The sequence below is a fragment of the Bos javanicus genome, chromosome 14, assembly GCF_032452875.1.
Source record: "Bos javanicus breed banteng chromosome 14, ARS-OSU_banteng_1.0, whole genome shotgun sequence".
Lineage (NCBI taxonomy): Eukaryota > Metazoa > Chordata > Mammalia > Artiodactyla > Bovidae > Bos > Bos javanicus.
This window is the reverse complement of record NC_083881.1, coordinates 81,766,912-81,783,204: the sequence shown is the minus strand read 5'-3', so window position 1 is coordinate 81,783,204 and position 16,293 is coordinate 81,766,912. Positions and strand designations below refer to the sequence as shown.

General features: G+C 41.9%; 2 protein-coding genes across 4 annotated transcripts in view; one reads left to right on the top strand and one right to left on the bottom strand.

Annotated features, from left to right (window-relative positions):
• Positions 1–3,211, bottom strand: part of MTBP (MDM2 binding protein) — a 76,531-nt gene extending 73,320 nt beyond the window's left edge. For 2 of the 3 annotated variants that reach the window (XM_061439534.1, XM_061439535.1), the window contains exons 1-2: positions 3,126–3,211; positions 1,996–2,076 (exon numbers count right to left, since the gene is read on the bottom strand). Coding sequence is in view for 1 of the 3 variants with exons in the window: in XM_061439533.1 (XP_061295517.1) it covers positions 1,996–2,076; positions 2,875–3,001 (208 nt within the window). In the remaining 2 variants the exon portion in view is untranslated. Of the gene's footprint in view, positions 1–1,995; positions 2,077–2,874; positions 3,069–3,125 lie in introns of those variants that run through there. The other variant, XM_061439533.1, reaches the window with a different exon arrangement.
• A 68-nt stretch (positions 3,212–3,279) lies between these two features.
• Positions 3,280–16,293, top strand: part of MRPL13 (mitochondrial ribosomal protein L13) — a 41,071-nt gene continuing 28,057 nt past the window's right edge. Inside the window, exons 1-3 of the mRNA XM_061439536.1 lie at positions 3,280–3,389; positions 7,841–7,964; positions 13,122–13,215. Of these exons, the coding sequence (XP_061295520.1) occupies positions 3,363–3,389; positions 7,841–7,964; positions 13,122–13,215 (245 nt within the window). The 5' untranslated portion in view covers positions 3,280–3,362. The remainder of the gene's footprint in view (positions 3,390–7,840; positions 7,965–13,121; positions 13,216–16,293) is intronic.

Sequence of the window (16,293 nt, the reverse complement as noted above, 5' to 3'; positions counted from 1 at the left end):
TGGAAGAAACACAAGCTGGAATCAAGTTTGCTGGGAGAAATATCAATAACCTCAGATATGCAGATGACACCACCCTTATGGCAGAAAGTGAGGAGGAACTAAAAAGCCTCTTGATGAAAGTGAAAGTGGAGAGTGAAAAAGTTGGCTTAAAGTTCAACATTCAGAAAACTAAGATCATGGCATCCGGTCCCATCACTTCACGGGAAACAGATGGGGAAACAGTGGCTGACTTTTATTTTTTGGGGCTCCAAAATCACTGCAGATGGTGACTGCAGCCATGAAATTAAAAGACGCTTACTCCTTGGAAGGAAAGTTATGACCAACCTAGATAGCATATTCAAAAGCAGAGACATTACTTTGCCAACAAAGGTCCATCTAGTCAAGGCTATGGTTTTTCCTGTGGTCATGTATGGATGTGAGAGTTGGACTGTGAAGAAGGCTGAGTGCCGAAGAATGGATGCTTTTGAACTGGGGTGTTGGAGAAGACTCTTGAGAGTCCCTTGGACTGCAAGGAGATCCAACCAGTCCATCCTAAAGGAAATCGGTCCTGGGTGTTTTTTGGAAGGAATGATGCTAAAGCTGAAACTCCAGTACTTTGGCCACCTCATGCGAAGAGTTGACTCATTGGAAAAAACTCTGATGCTGGGAGGGATTGGGGGCAAGAGAAGAGGATGACAGAGGATGAGATGGCTGGATGGCATCACTGACTCGATGGACGTGAGTCTGAGTGAACTCCGGGAGTTGGTGATGGACAGGGAGGCCTGGCGTGCTGTGATTCATGGGGTCGCAAACAGTCGGACACGACTGAGCGACTGAACTGAACTGAACTGAACCAGGATTTGACAAACAGGATAGGGAAGCACATAGATATTAGAAATAATTCCCCAAAGATGACAGTTGAAACTCAAGAGACAGGTTCTCTGATGAATGAAGACAGAAAGGAACAGAGCGTTCCGTCATGAGAACAGGTGCACTCTCCTTGAGGCCTCCAGAAACTCCCTTCAGCTTTCAGACATGTTCTGGCATCTCTACTCTCAGACTGAGGCCAAGCAAGGGAAGGGAAAAAAAAAGAGGGTAACGACCAAAGAAGTAATAAATGGATTATATAATGCCAATAGAAACCAAAGGACAAAAAATATTTCCAAAGTAAAGGATGATCAAAAAAGTCAAAAGATTTTTAAGAAGTTCAAGCAGATAAGAATGGAGAAAAGATGACAATTATGAAGTGCTTTTAAGAGAATTAGTAAGAGGTAAGAATGAAAAAAACAAAAAAACCAGTTAAGGAAATGACTATAAGAACATTAATAATGTATTTGTACTCAGAACACAATCATACATCGTCCTTATAAAGCCTCGTTACTCTATTTTACACGAAGCTAAAGATGGCAAGCAAATCTCATAAAGGGAACAAAGCTCAAGATGAGAATATAAAATAATTTTCATAACAACTTTTATGATATCCAAGCATCAGTAAATGAAGGAAAGCAATTTTCCCCTTTTGCTTTTCCTGTATTTCTTTTGCTAGCTCCCTATCCCAAGGACTTGCACCCAGTCAACAAGTGCTTCTTGTTGAGTTTAAAGACAGAGAATATAATATAGTAATGGACAAATAATGTATATTCATATATTTTTTTAAATCTTGTAACAATAAGTAAAGGACTGTGCCATAAGAGACTGGAGTTTTAAATTAGTCTAATATTTATATTATTTCTGTGTTATATGAAATTTTTATATAACACAGAAATCCTGTTACATAAAAATTGTTATAGAAATATTTATATATTCTGTGTTAATTGGTAATGCATTATAGCTTTGCACTAATATTTTCCTGTAAATACGTTTAGCTAAAATATTAAATGACATTATTAATATCCCCCCAAAAGCAAACAAAGAAAAAAACCAAATGTTTTTGGGACTCTTATGTGACCAAATTAATTCAAGTTATTTCAATACAAATGCTATGCCAGTGAAGAGAAGGGCGTGTGTCGTACTCACCAGGGAGAGTACTATCTTCTGGACTAAGTGAAGCAGTAATGCCTCTTTTCAGGAGATGATAAACATTTGCTGCTCTTAGGTCTGAGAAAGAAAACTCAAACTCAGCTGGGCTCAAGAATTACACAACGTAGACCAATTCCAATTTCACCATCAGCCTCTCCAGAACATACGATACATAAAAGATCTACTCTGTTCAAAGTTTAACATAATAAATCTTAAGCAAGCAGAGAGAATAGCTAAGTTCCCGGTTTGCACATGCTTGCCAGTTAACGCAAATCCAAAATCTCCCTCCCCCAAACCATTTTTAAATCAATGGGATGGGAAATCCTGTTACAGTACTCCGTACACAGCCACATATACTTCCTCCTCAAAAGACCTCTCCATCAAAACAAACTAAATAAAATGCAACAGATTCCAGATAGGAGCATCAACAAGAGTGCAAAAACGGTCAGATTCGTCTTACATCTGTCGCTTGTTTTTTTAACTTATTCCACGTGCGGAACGCCTCCTCCTGTTAGGATGAATACTCCAGGAGAGTAAGAGCCCTTTCCATCTTGTTGCTTTCCGTCTGACTCGCACTTGGAACACAGGAGGCAGAACTACCTATTGAATGCATATACGTCTCAAGAGCAGAAATTCCATTTCCAAGGCCCCGAGAAGTTTTTAACTGTGTCTGCAAGTTCTGAGCGCGGGCGTGTGGCACCCAGAACCTTGGCCCTGTTCTGCGTGCGGGCAGCATCTTCCTCAGCCCTTACAGGCGAGCCGGAGGAGTCACGGCTCCCCGCGGCCCCTCCGCCCAGCCCTCCCCAGAAAAACCGAGTCCCAAAAGTCCTCTCCGCCCCTTGAGCCGCTCCCGCGCTTTCTCGGCTCGGCGCTTACCCGGCGGCCTCCCGGGGCCCTCGACGCGCGAGGCCTCGGGCCCACGCCCCGGGCCCGCCGCCGCCGCCGCCGCCGCCGCCGCGGCCTTTCCCTCGCCCCAGACGGCGAGGAGCAAGTACCGATCCATCCCTCAGCGCGCGCGGCCGCCTCAGGCGACGGCGTCCGTCCAAACCGCCCGCGCTGCTGCAGCACTTCCGGCGCCCTCTCTTCAGCTCGGCGGGAAACGGCCCGTCCCCCGTCGGTTTACGCACCCTTTCCAGCAGAAGAGTGACTTTCGGGGGCTATTCTCTCAATAACCGCATCGTGTGCTCTCTTCCTGACGGAATGGTTGTGTTGGGAAGACTGGAAAAGACGTGGGAAACGCGGAGAAGCAGACGAAGCCTTGCTGGCCTAGGAACCATCACCCGCAGCTCCGCGCGTTTCCCTCCGGGCCGTGATGCGAAGCGGCCCCGGGTCCTGGCGGAAGAGCGGAGCCGCCCCTCGGGAACATGGCGAGTTTGTCTAGGGCGCCGCAGGTGAGGCTGCACTCCCGGCGTGGCGGGCTTCCTCACTGGCGGGAGGCGGTCAGACTTGGCGGTGCCGAGGCGGATGGGGAGCCAGACCCCTAGGCCCGGAGATGCCGCGATAAAGCACAGACGAGGTCGCAGCTGACCACCACTTCGTGTAGTGCTGTCGGTGCCCCTACTTCGGCGTTTTCAGGCAGCCCTTTTCTGGTCTCCCCTCACCCCGGATTGGTGTTAGGGCGACAGTCAGGGAGCTAATAAGATGGATCTCATAGGGCACTGTAGACTACTGGAAGAGTGAGCAAAATAAGGGCCGCCTTGGGGGGTGGGGGGAGTTGAGGTTTGGGCTTCCCTGGTGGCTCAGCTGCTGAAGAACCAGGCTGCCAGTGCAAGGAGACACAGGAGACGTAGGTTCGATCCCTGGGTTAGGAAGATCCCCTGGAGGAGGAAATGGCAACCCACTCCAGTGTTCTTACCTGGAGAATCCCATGGACAGAGGAGCCTGGTGGGCTACAGTTCATAGGGTCGCAAAGAAGACAGACACAACTGAGCGATTGAGCTCAGGTATGCAGTTCAATGGGCTTCTTTGGTGGCTCAGATGGTAAAGAATCTGCCTGCAATGCGGGAGACCTGGGTTTGATCCCTAGGTTGGGAAGATCCCCTGGTAAGTATTCCGGCCCGGAGAATCCCATGGACCGTATAGTCCATGGGGTCGCAGAGAGTCAGACACCACTGAGCGACTTTCACTTTGGAGGGTTTTGAACCAAGTAGTAATCTGATCTGGCTTAAGTGTTACAAGGAGTACCCGACTGCTGAGTTAAGACCGAATTGTTTAGAAATGGGAATTGGTGGACGACAGAAGCAAATAATCTATTTGGAGGCTGCCGCAATAATCCAGGTTAGACATGCCGGGGGCGCGAACCAGGCCCGGTTGCTGTGTAGTGGTGAAAAGTGGTCACGTTCCGTGTGAAGGTGGGACCGGTAAGATTTCCGGAAGAGCTAAGTGTGGCGGACAGCAACAGAAAAAACCAAGGACTAATCCAAGGTTTTTTTGTTTCAACAACCGGAGGGAGCTTCCATCAACTGAGATAGGGAAGGCGGGGACTGAAGCAGGTTTCAGAGGAAGAGCAGGGTTCGGTTTTGGATATGTTGCTGTAAGATGCCTCTTAGCCTAGTCCTGCCCCAGGTGAGATTCAGTCCTTGAACTCTTTGTTACCTGCCCCTGATGAAGGAGATACAGGAATTAAAGTTAACCATTAAAAAGAACTGTAGCAGTTTGACATTGTGGCAGCATTTTAATTGCCTTATCAAAGTTTTGTTGGGTTTTTTTTTTCCTATCAGAGTATTGGTCTGTAATGGATTGGGGAAAAACTGGTCTTCTGCTACATATAATTTTAAAAACACTGTAGTGTATATGCCAGGTGGGCAGTTGAATACAAGTGTATAGTTCAGGGGGCTTCCCAGGTGGCTCAGTGGTAAAGGAATCAGCCTGCCGGTGCAGGAGATGCAGGGATCGTGGGTTTGATCCCTGGGTGGGGAAGATCCCCTGGAAATGGCAATCCACTCCAGTATACTTGCCTGGAGAATCCCATGGCCAGAGGAGCCTGGCAGGATGCAGTCCCTAGGGTCTCAAAGAGTTCAGGAGTTAGGAAAAGAGGTCCAAGCTGGAGATGTAAATTAGGTAATCATAAGCATACTGTGAAGAAGGCTGAGTGCCGAAGAATTGATGCTTTTGAACTGTGGTGTTGGAGAAGACTCTTGAGAGTCCCTTGGACTGCAAGGAGATCCAACCAGTCCATTCTGAAGGAGATCAGCCCTGGGATTTCTTTGGAAGGAATGATGCTAAAGCTGAAACTCCAGTACTTTGGCCACCTCATGCGAAGAGTTGACTCATTGGAAAAGACTCTAATGCTGGGAGGGATTGGGGGCAAGAGGAGAAGGGGACGACAGAAGATGAAATGGCTGGATGGCATCACTGACTCGATGGACATGAGTCTGAGTGAACTCCGGAAGTTGGTGAGGGACAGGGAGGCCTGGCATGCTGCGATTCATGGGGTCGCAAAGAGTCGGATACGACTGAGCGACTGATCTGATCTGAAGCATACAAATGGCCTGGATGAAGTCTTTGAGGAAGTAAGAGGAGAGGAGGACCAAGAACAGTTGTGGAACATACCAGCCTTTCAGAGGCAAGAGAAAGAATCAGCATGATGGGTGAATGGGGATAGACAGTGGTGTTCCAGAAATTAAGTGAAGAAAGAACACCCAGGAGAGGGGAATGATCAACCATATCAAAGACTTAGAACTGACCGAGGGATTTCATAATGTGACGGCCGTGGTACCTTTGGCAGTAGTGTGCTGCTGGCGGGTATGGGAAGACAGAAGCCCGGGGGGAGCAGGTTGAAGAAAGCGTTGTTTCGGTGGTTGTTTAGTCCCTAAGTTGTGCCACCTCCTTTGCCACCCCACAGACTGCATCCTGCCAGGCTCCTCTGGCCCTGCAATTCTCCAGGCAAGAATACTGGAGTGAATTGCCGTTTCCTTCACCAGGGAATCTTCCCGACCCAGGGATCGAACCCCTATCTCCTGCATTGGCAGGCGGATTCTTTACTGCTGAGCCACCAGGGAAGCCCTGAAGAAAGAATGAGGAGAGATAAATTTGAAGTAAAGACAACTCTTAGCAAGAGTTTACAGCAAAGAAAAGGAAAGAAATGAGGCAGTCATTGGTAAGGAATGGAGGTCAGGAGTAGCTTTTTTTGTTTTTTTAACTTTATTATGGATAATCTCAATCAGATATTAGATTATCACCCAGTTTCGGAAGGCTCATAGTATCATTTAATCTGTACCTCATTTACTTCTTATTTCATCAGTAAATGTTTCAATACATTCTTTATAAGATAAAGATTTTTTTTTAATGCCATTACTATTTATCAAAGCAAATGAAAATTTCATAGCAATTCCTTAATATCAATTATTCAATATATGTTCACATTTCCAATTTTCTCATGTATATATTATATAAATATTAATACAGAATATTTTTATGGTTTTTTTCTTTGGAATGGGATCAAAGTACAGTAAGTTTCTGATGTGGTTTTTTTTTTTTTTAAGTCTCTTAATAATGGGTTCCTATCCTATCTTTTTTCTTTGCAATTTATTGAAGAAACAAGATTGTCCTGCAGACAATTGAATTTTTTTTTTTTTTTAGTTCATATGCTGAGAGAGGTGGAAAGTATGTGGGCTAGAAGCTCTCCTTATTTGCAAAGAAAAGGATCATCTGTGTAAAAAAGGGAATTTACAAAAAGTTACTAGAACTGATAAATGACTTTAGCAAGGTTGCTGTATATAAGACCAAAATATAAAAATGAAGTGTATTTCTGTATACTAGCAACAATCAGAAATTTAAATTAAAAATGCAGTACCCTTTACAGGGGCATCAAAACATATGAAATCGAGGTAAACCTGACAACAGGTAAACAAGGGGAATGGGATGGAGACTAGAGAAATGAGAACAGGAAAACAGATGGGTAAGCAGTTTTACTGATTTTAGGTTTGTGATGGTTAAATTTAAGAGAAAACCAGCCGGCCTAGTTGTATCAATACTTTCTCCAACATTGTTTGGCAGCTTGTGTATGTCCATAGAGAAAGGATCTGATCAGGATCTTCTGGCCTGTAACTGTCTTAGCGTTTGAAGGCAGTGTTAGACAGTGCAAAAACCTGCGGCAGCCTTAGATGTCAGTCTAAGGCGGTTTTTTGAAATTTAAGTTTATTCAGTATCATCCATCTGTACTTCTCCAGCTTCATTTCTGCTAGTTCCCTGGTGGCTCAAATGATAAAGAATGGGCCTGCAATTCAGGAGACCTGGCTTCAACCCCTGGGTTGGAAACAGGCTCTGGAGAAGGGAATGGCTACTCACTCCAGCATTCCTGCCTGGAGAATCCCATGGACAGAGGAGCCTGGTGGGCTGCAGCGCATGGGGTTCAAAGAGCAGACACGACTGAGCAACTAACACTTTTTCACACTTTCTTTCACTAGAGTTAAACTCCTAAATAGTCATCAGTTTCTAACTGGCCACTCTTCTTTAAGTATAACTCATCTTCTGATCTCAAGGTATTTTTGAAGACCTTCAGAAACAACTGCTTTCTCATTAACCCTCCAGTCTATTGTACATGGTATGAAAAATACAAAATGTAAAAGGAAATAATATCTTTGGAATGTTTTTAATAAAGCATGATCCATATTGCTAATAGAAAAGCAGGCAGGAAGAATGACTGCATTAATCTCTGCAGAAGAATGAGGAAAGGTTCCCTTTTTCCAGAAATAGAAATGAAAAAAGTTACCTAACGATGGGATCTTTTTCGTTATAATTATTGACATTAATTGTAGATTATGTGCAATGGTATATAATAACAAACTCCGGTGTTCGCATTTAATGAGAATTTCCCTCGTTTCCTCTTCTGTCTCTTAAGCAATGGGCCACTTTTGCCCGAGTTTGGTATCTCCTAGATGGGAAGATGCAGCCCCCTGGCAAGCTTGCTGCCCTGGCATCAGTTAGACTTCAAGGATTGCATAAGCCTGTGTACCATCAACTGAGTGAGTATCATTTTAGACCTGTCGGTAAACGCAGTTTTCATGTGAGGATAGAATTTTGAAGATGTTTGACTGTACTGCTGCAAGGATCTGTTTTTTTTTTTTTTCCTTGAAGATCCCTTATTCCATCTTCGCTGAAATCCTGTTAGGGCACTAAAATGAATTTTGCTTCTTCATAGGAAAACCACATAGACCATTTCACCTGAAACAGTCCCATTTTATGCCATTGTCCCAGCAAAATTATCAGTAGCTCTTCCTTTCACTCTCAGAAATGTCCTGACTTGGACTTTAAACGCTCACTCTTCAGCACGTCTCTTCACGTGGCGACGTGCGTTTCAATAGAGAGCTTTGGAAAATACGCAGATAAGCTTGCCCTCTCTTCTAAAGACTCTTTCCTTCAGAGATATATATAGAGCTAGTTAGCTATGGAAAGTTATTTTTCACTATTTTGAGTTAACAAATTTGCTTTCCATATCCTTTTTCCAAAACAAAAAACAGTTGCTTTCGTACTGAAAGCCTTCCGCTTAGCCCAGGTAGTTTTGATTGACTTCACTTTCCTAGGCACTCCCTGTCCACCCTGCAAGGCCCGAGTGTCAATTCTTACTCTTCATCTTGCTTGGCCTGTCAACAACGCTTTTTGCACTGAGTTTTAACTTTGTTTTGAAATATGAAATATACAAAGATGTGTATAGATGGATAGGGATGTATTCATCTATCTGCATATAAATATAGATAATATTTTTAAGAAAAGTAATAATAGTAATGATGAAATAAATATCCATTCACTGAGCATTTGGGTGGTTTACCTCCTTTTTTGTTTCTTATGCACAACATTGCTATCAGTGTTCCTGTACCATTTTTCCAGGACACAGGTGGAAGGTCTATCTGTAGGATAGGAATTACTGGGCTCAGAGATACACAGGAACCTAGTCAGTCTTCATATGCAGATGTTTTCATTATTCCTCATCTGAGTAACATTCTGCTTTGGTAGCTGGGAAGTGCTCTGTGGTTTTAATTTGCATTTTCCTAATTGCACATGGAGTTCAGTATCTTTTCATTTATATATTGGCCTTTTTGTCATTTCCCATTCTGTGAAATGTCTGCATTTCTTCTTCCCTTTTTTCCACTGGTTTGTTAAGTCTTTTACTTTTTCTCTAACTTGTCTTATAAAAATTTTCACAATTTCAGAAAAGGTCGAAATAGTACAGTGAATTTCTCTATATCCACCTAGATTACACAGTATTTTACCATGTTATTTTTACTCAGTCATTTGAAAATAAATGATAATCAGTGTGAAAGTGAAATTGCTCAGTCGTGTCCGACTCTTTGCGACCCCGTGGACTGTATGTAGCCCACCAGGCTCCTCCATCCATGGGATTCTCCACTCAAGAATACTGGAGTGGGTTGCCATTTCCTTCTCCAGGGGAATCTTCCCAACCCAGGGATCGAACCCTGGTCTCCCGCATTGCGGGCAGACGCTTTAACCTCTGAGCCACCGGGAAAGCTGGCGATAATCAGTATATTACCCCCTAAATACTTCAGCATATGTCTCCTAAGAATATTCTCCAGTGTAACCTAAATGTCATTATCACACCTAAATACTAACCTTTATAGCTCTTCCTATATATGTGGCCATCATTTGTAATATTGTTTTTCTGAGAAACTGTATGTCAGTTTTCAAGTAAACATGTCTATGATGTTTATAAGCACATAAAACATACATAATAAATGCTGATTAAACCAATAAATGTTAGAAAAACACCTAAAACAACATATTTGTAAATTGAAAACTGCTTGCAGTTTAAGTTTTTGGGTGTTTTTTGCAGTTTAAGTTCTGATTTTGGTGACATCTTAGGGACATGAAAAGTCCAATCTTCTGCTGATAAAAGTCGAATATTAAGTACAGTGAAACAAAAATACAATTTAGTCTTTAAAAAGTAAATTTCTGATTTCCTAGAAAAGCTATCCTCCATTCCTAGGAAAGAATGGCCTGACAGAAAGGCTTGTCTGTATTCTGGCAGAGTGTTTACTCTGCAGTGCATAAGGAGCGCTTTTGCAGTGATGACTTACTTGTAAGGAAGCAGAACTTTAATTCAGTGGATGGATAAGTGCTATACTTGAAAAAGAATTATGTGGCTACTGCTGATTCCATCTTCTCCCCAATTTTGTGAAAGGAGCACGTTCTTTTAATTCCCTGGCATTTCCATCTTGACCCAAACCACAGTTCCATAAGAAAAACACAGCCGTGGAAAGGGAAGGCTGGTTTGCCACAGCATCTCAACAAGCCGCGCAGGCCTCTGGGTGTGTGCGAATATGTGAGTACACAATCTTTGAACCACTTTACACACACTGCCTTCTGATTGGAGCTGCCCTCCTGAGCTGGAGACGCAGGCGCTTTCTGAACATATTTATTTCTCGCTGATGAATGAAAAGTCAGGGCCCTTGGTGATTTCTGCATTGTGACTTACTCTTCGTCAGAATGCTGTTCTTTTCATTGTCCACAAGTTAATCAGTTGAGGAAGACTATATGAGCATTTAAAAGAAGCAGAGGGAAACCTTTCTTTAGCATTATCTGAAGTTATCAGATCATCCTAAAGTATTTCTGGTGCACATGGAATGAAATCAAATAAAATTTTCACACAATTCTTAAAGGTTATATTGTGAATATTAGCAATTCAAACAATTCAACTAATCTAATCTCTAGTATTCTGTTTTGCATTATTTATTTAAATCTTTTAAGAATTTGGTAGGGGGAAAAAGTTTAAAATGCTCTTCTTAAAGTCACCCAGCTAAAGTATTTTTCTTTCTTACTATTCAGTTGAGTCAGTCTATTTCAAGTGTTAACAATGTCATTTAAATTTCACAGTGTTAATCGCACATTTGTTCTTCATCTCACTCCTAGAACATCATCATACAAAACACTGAAGGTTTTTGCTCCCAGTTACATATAGACTACTTACCTCTTTTCAGTTCAGTTCAGTTCAGTCGCTCAGTCGTGTCCGACTCTTTGCGACCCTATGATTTGCAGCACGCCAGGCCTCCCTGTCCATCACCAACTCCCGGAGTTCACCCAAACTCATGTCCGTCGAGTCAATGATACCATCCAGCCATCTCATCCTCTGTCATCCCCTTCTCCTCCTGCCCCCAGTCTCTCCCAGCATCAGAGTCTTTTCCAATGAGTCAACTCTTCACATGAGGTGGCCAAAGTATTGGAGTTTCAGCTTTAGCATCATTCTATCCAAAGAATACCCAGGACTGATCTCCTTTAGAATGGACTGGTTGGATCTTCTTGCAGTCCAAGGGACTCTCAAGAGTCTTCTCCTACACCACAGTTCAAAACCATCAATTCTTCAGTGCTCAGCCTTCTTCACAGTCCAACTCTCACATCTATACATGACCACAGGAAAAACCACAGCCTTGACTAGACGGACCTTTATTGGCAAAGTAATGTCTCTGCTTTTCAATATGCTACCTAGGTTGGTCATAACTTTCCTTCCAAGGAGTAAGCGTCTTTTAATTTCATGGCTGCAGTCACCATCTGTAGTGATTTTGGAGCCCAGAAAAATAAAGTCAGCCACTGTTTCCACTGTTTCCCCATCTATTTCCCATGAAGTGATGGGACCAGATGCCATGATCTTAGTTTTCTGAATGTTGAGCTTTAAGCCAACTTTTTCACTCTCCACTTTCACTTTCATCAAGAGGCTTTTTAGTTCCTCCTCACTTTCTGCCATAAGGGTGGTATCATCTGCATATCTGAGGTTATTGATATTTCTCCCGGCAATCTTGATTCCAGCTTGTGCTTCTTCCAGCCCAGTGTTTCTCATAATGTACTCTGCGTATAAGTTAAATACGCAGGGTGACAATATACAGCCTTGATGTACTCCTGTCCCTATTTGGAATCAGTCTGTTGTTCCATGTCCAGTTCTAACTGTTGCTTCCTGACCTGCATATAGGTTTCTCAAGAGGCAGGTCAGGTGATCTGGTATTCCCATCTCTTACCTCTTTTAGAAGTGAATATTTACGTACCAGCAATAAATTGGAACAACACCCTTTGTTCCTATCACAATGTCTTTATACTCAGTGGATTTTGTGGTAACTTCCATGATCATCTGTCACATTAGCCATGCAGAAGTTCAGGGATACTAAAAGAAGAAAAAAAAAGTTGAAGTAGGCATTTGGATATTTGTTCATCAAGGCTGGAAACAAGCATAAAAGCCAAAGCCAAACTTCTGTTATTTATCACTAAATTGGAACAGCTTTTTTTCAGACATTTCTCAAACCAGATCCTATAAGATCAGTATATAAAAGCAATGCTATATGTCATGAAGGAGGAAGAAGACTGTGGATCCACGATGAGACCTTAGATATCCTCACATAAATCTTTGAGTTTTCCCCTTGATTTAATTAGTTTGAATTTTACTTGGCCATTTAACTTAGCCCAATATTATAAAAAGAAATCAAATAAGGTTAGAAATCTAAGGTGATAAATTTTTGTAAATAAACTCAATTCCTGTTTCTGAAAACTGTTTACCAAACCTTAATTTTTTTTTTCCAGTTTGAAAGATATTTAACTAGTTAAATGTGATTGGAAAAAGCCTTGGGTTAGTAGTTAAGCATGAGAGCATAATACTCTCTTCTCTGAATTTGAACTAATAACAATTGAGATGTTTTACATTTGTTTCCAATTTACCTACTGGTAAAATATACCTTTTTTCATCTATATGCATATTGTTTTCATTTTCTCTTATTTTTAAGGGGAAATTTGTATTAGATAGTTAAAAGTGGTGAAGTGTAATTATTATTAAAGTGTAATTATTACATTTTAATGAAGTGTAATCATTAATGGTCAAAGATAATAAGAGGAACAGTAATTTGCCTTTCAAAGACCTATGTTGTTATTGGCTTCCTTCCCAAATTCTCTTTTACCTTCCAGTGTTGAGATTTTCCAAATGTCTAGCCAACTCCTCTACACTTAGATGTTATATAAAAGAAAAACATCAGTCTGTTCAAGGATTTTGATGTTGCACTGACATGCTTTATATTCACTGATGTGTTCTTTGGACTTTGGAAAGCTTTGTAAATAACCAAGCGCACTTTTTCTTAAAGGCAAAATTTTTCGACCAAAATCCTTTTTTTCTCTCTTTGTTCTTTTAAATCCAGGTGACTGTGGAGATCATGTTGTCATCATGAACACAAGGCACATTGCCTTTTCTGGGAACAAGTGGGAGCAAAAAGTGTACTCCTCACATACTGGGTAAGATAGTGCTTTTGTCGGGGAAGATAGGCAGTGGAAATGTATTACTTTAGTATTATTATATTTAAAAGAAATTTAAGGAACTTCCTGGTGGTCGAGTGGTTAAGATCTGCACTTCCACTGCAGGGGGCACAGGTTCAGTACCCGGTTGGGGAACTAAGATCTCGCGTGGCACAGCCAAAAAATAAAAATAAATAAAATAATAAAATAATTTTGAAAGAAAAAGAGATTTAAGAAAACACTGATTTTGTTCGTGATGCGTGTGTGATTTACTCAATCAGAAAACAACAAAACTAAAAAAAAAAAAAAAGAAAACGACAAAACTGTACCAGATCCTTGTAATTGCCCGAGGCTATTGGTTTTTCCTGAGAGTATCTGTCAGTTAACCTCTCTGATCTAGGTTTCTCTCTTTCTTTATCAGTCTTCTCGTTTCTTTCTGCTTCCTCTGATTTGTCTTACTGCTGTTTCCAGAAGCATCTTGAACTTCTAAAAGTGCATGAGAGGTTGAAAGAATGGTGAGGAGAATCCCAAGTTGGAAGGACACCATTACACCTTCCCACAGCATCCCTGTCAGGTTATAGGTCTGCCTGTCTTTGAACAGTAGCAGTCTCCTAGCTCCTGAGGCAGCCCATTCATTCTGCCTTTGACGTGGTCTGAATTTTGGAAAGATCTCAGTGCTGTTAAGTCATCACCTGTCTTTCTTCAGCTTTCATAATGGCCTTTTGTTGCTGTTGTTCAGTCGCTCAGTCGTGTCTGACTCTTTACGACCCCATGGACTGCAGCACGCCAGGCCTCCCTGTCCATCACCATCTCCTGGAGCTTGCTCAAACTCATGTCCATCAAGTTGGTGATGCCACCCGGCCATCTCGCCCTCTGTCCTCCTTTTTTGGACGGTGTAAAACTATATCTTCCACATGACCTCCTTCAGGTAATTGAGAGTGATCAGCACGCACTCACTGATCGTCTCTTCTCTAAACACCTGTAGTTCACGCAAAGTCCTTTATGTGACTGCCCTTTGAAGATCTCCGTCATATCTTGCTCACTGTTCTCTGGGTGCAGTCATTACTTGTCAATATCTTAACTAAATAACACTCGCCTGGCTGTGTCCTGCTGGGTTTCTGGTGCAGTGTGACCCCCCATCTCTCAGTTACTCTGCCTTCTGTTGCTCTAGGAGGGCTCCTCACGGCTGCGTCACTGCTACACTGCGTTTACTACCAGCTGAAACTCCTGAGGGCTTTTCAGCCTTGTGTCCTCCTTCCTGTGTGTTTCAGTTGCATTCTAATCTAGCTGTAGTACCCTGAGTTTACTCTATGTTAAATTTTATCTCCGGCCTTTGAAGATCTTTTGAGACCTGAATTATTTCAGGTAATGTATTAGTTAAACCCCTCAGTTTCAGGTCATGTACAAATTTTATTAAGCATAATTTCTTCAGTATCATGCAAGATATAGTTAGACATATTGGCCTTTCATTCTTGATCAAAATTATTTTATTTCCAAGCGCACCTGCATCTTAGACAAGCCGGCTTTGAGGCTCCCTTCTGTTTCTTTTTGTCTTTTGCCCAGGTAGGTCTTTAATGCTTGGAAAAACACTTTTGCTTGTTAGCCAACCTTTGCCCATCCTGTACTTAAACACTTTAATGAAATCTTTAACAAAAATTAATTCACATTCACTTTTAGTCATTCTTACTTTTGGCAAAGTAAAATATATGTAAAACAAGTTTTAAAAGTTTAGAGGCAATTGGGAAAGAAATATGAAAATGCAAGATAACCACGTGATAAGGATGGGGAACACATGTATGTACTCCCATGGCTGTTCATGTCAACGTAGCCAAAACCACTACAATACTGTAAAGTAAGTAGCCTCCAATTAAAATAAATAGAAGAAAAAAAATAAACGTTGTTTCCTTCGTACGCACACTCACAAAATAACCATGTGATAAAAGCATAAAGTATTTTCTTCCCAGAGAGAAAGAATAGAGGACAATTATTTCTTGTTCTGAGGGTAAAACTCCATGAAACAAGTGAAAGAGTATCATTTTGAAACTTAGACATTTTTCTCAGCATACTTCTAAATTTGCTTTCTTAAATTTTATTCCTAAAACGTGGTTCTCTAAATCCTCTTCAAAATGTTTTTAAGTGTTGAAAGAAACCTATAACAGGAATCATATTTAGATAATTGTAAATTTCCCTTACAGAGTCCACTGTCTTTATGTTTTCTTTTTCCCTTCCTTGAAAATCATCTAGGCTCTTATTCATCCATTCAGTGTAATAAAGTCTTACATCTGTGTGCTCTTTTTGTTTTAAATTTCTTAAGTACTGTCACAAACACTTTCCTACTCGACTGTCATAAAATCTTGAGAGGTAGATGGGGCAAATACTAGCATTTTTCTTATCTGAGCAAACCCATAAAGAAAGAGATGAAATGAGTTGCCTCATATTACACTGGTTGCTGCTGGCCAAACCTTGATTTCAGACCTGGGTCTGGGGTATTCAGGTTAGTAAGATCTCCAATACCTATCCCAAATATTTTCTTTAATCTCTATTTATGATTTTGATCTGAACACAATGAAATATTTTGTTACTCAGAAGCAGCATATGACTTCCTGGTAATAGGAAATAGGAGCACGACCTGTTTAGAGTATTAACTTGCCTTCAGAACCAAGTCGTCTACCGGCTTTCCCCAGACCTGACCCCTAGCTTGTTCACTTTGAAACACATTTTGGCACTGTTTTGTTTTCCCTGCATTCAAGCAGAAATAAGTAACTGTGAATGAATGAATGAATGATGAATGAACTTAAATTCCAGTAGAAATACAGTTAGCCAGGGACTTCCATGGTGATGCAGTGGATAAGAATCCGCCTGCCAGTGCAAGGGACACAGGCTTCACCGCTGATCCAGGAAGATTCCACACGCCTGGGAGCAGCTGCTGAGCCGGCACCGCAGAGCCTGCTGCAACACTGAAGCCTGCACACCTGGAGTCCTGCTCCACAGCGAGAGAAGCCAGTGCCATGAGGAGCCCATGTGCCAGAGCAGCACGTAGCCCGTTTGCCGCAGCCGGAGAACGCCTGCCTGGAGCAG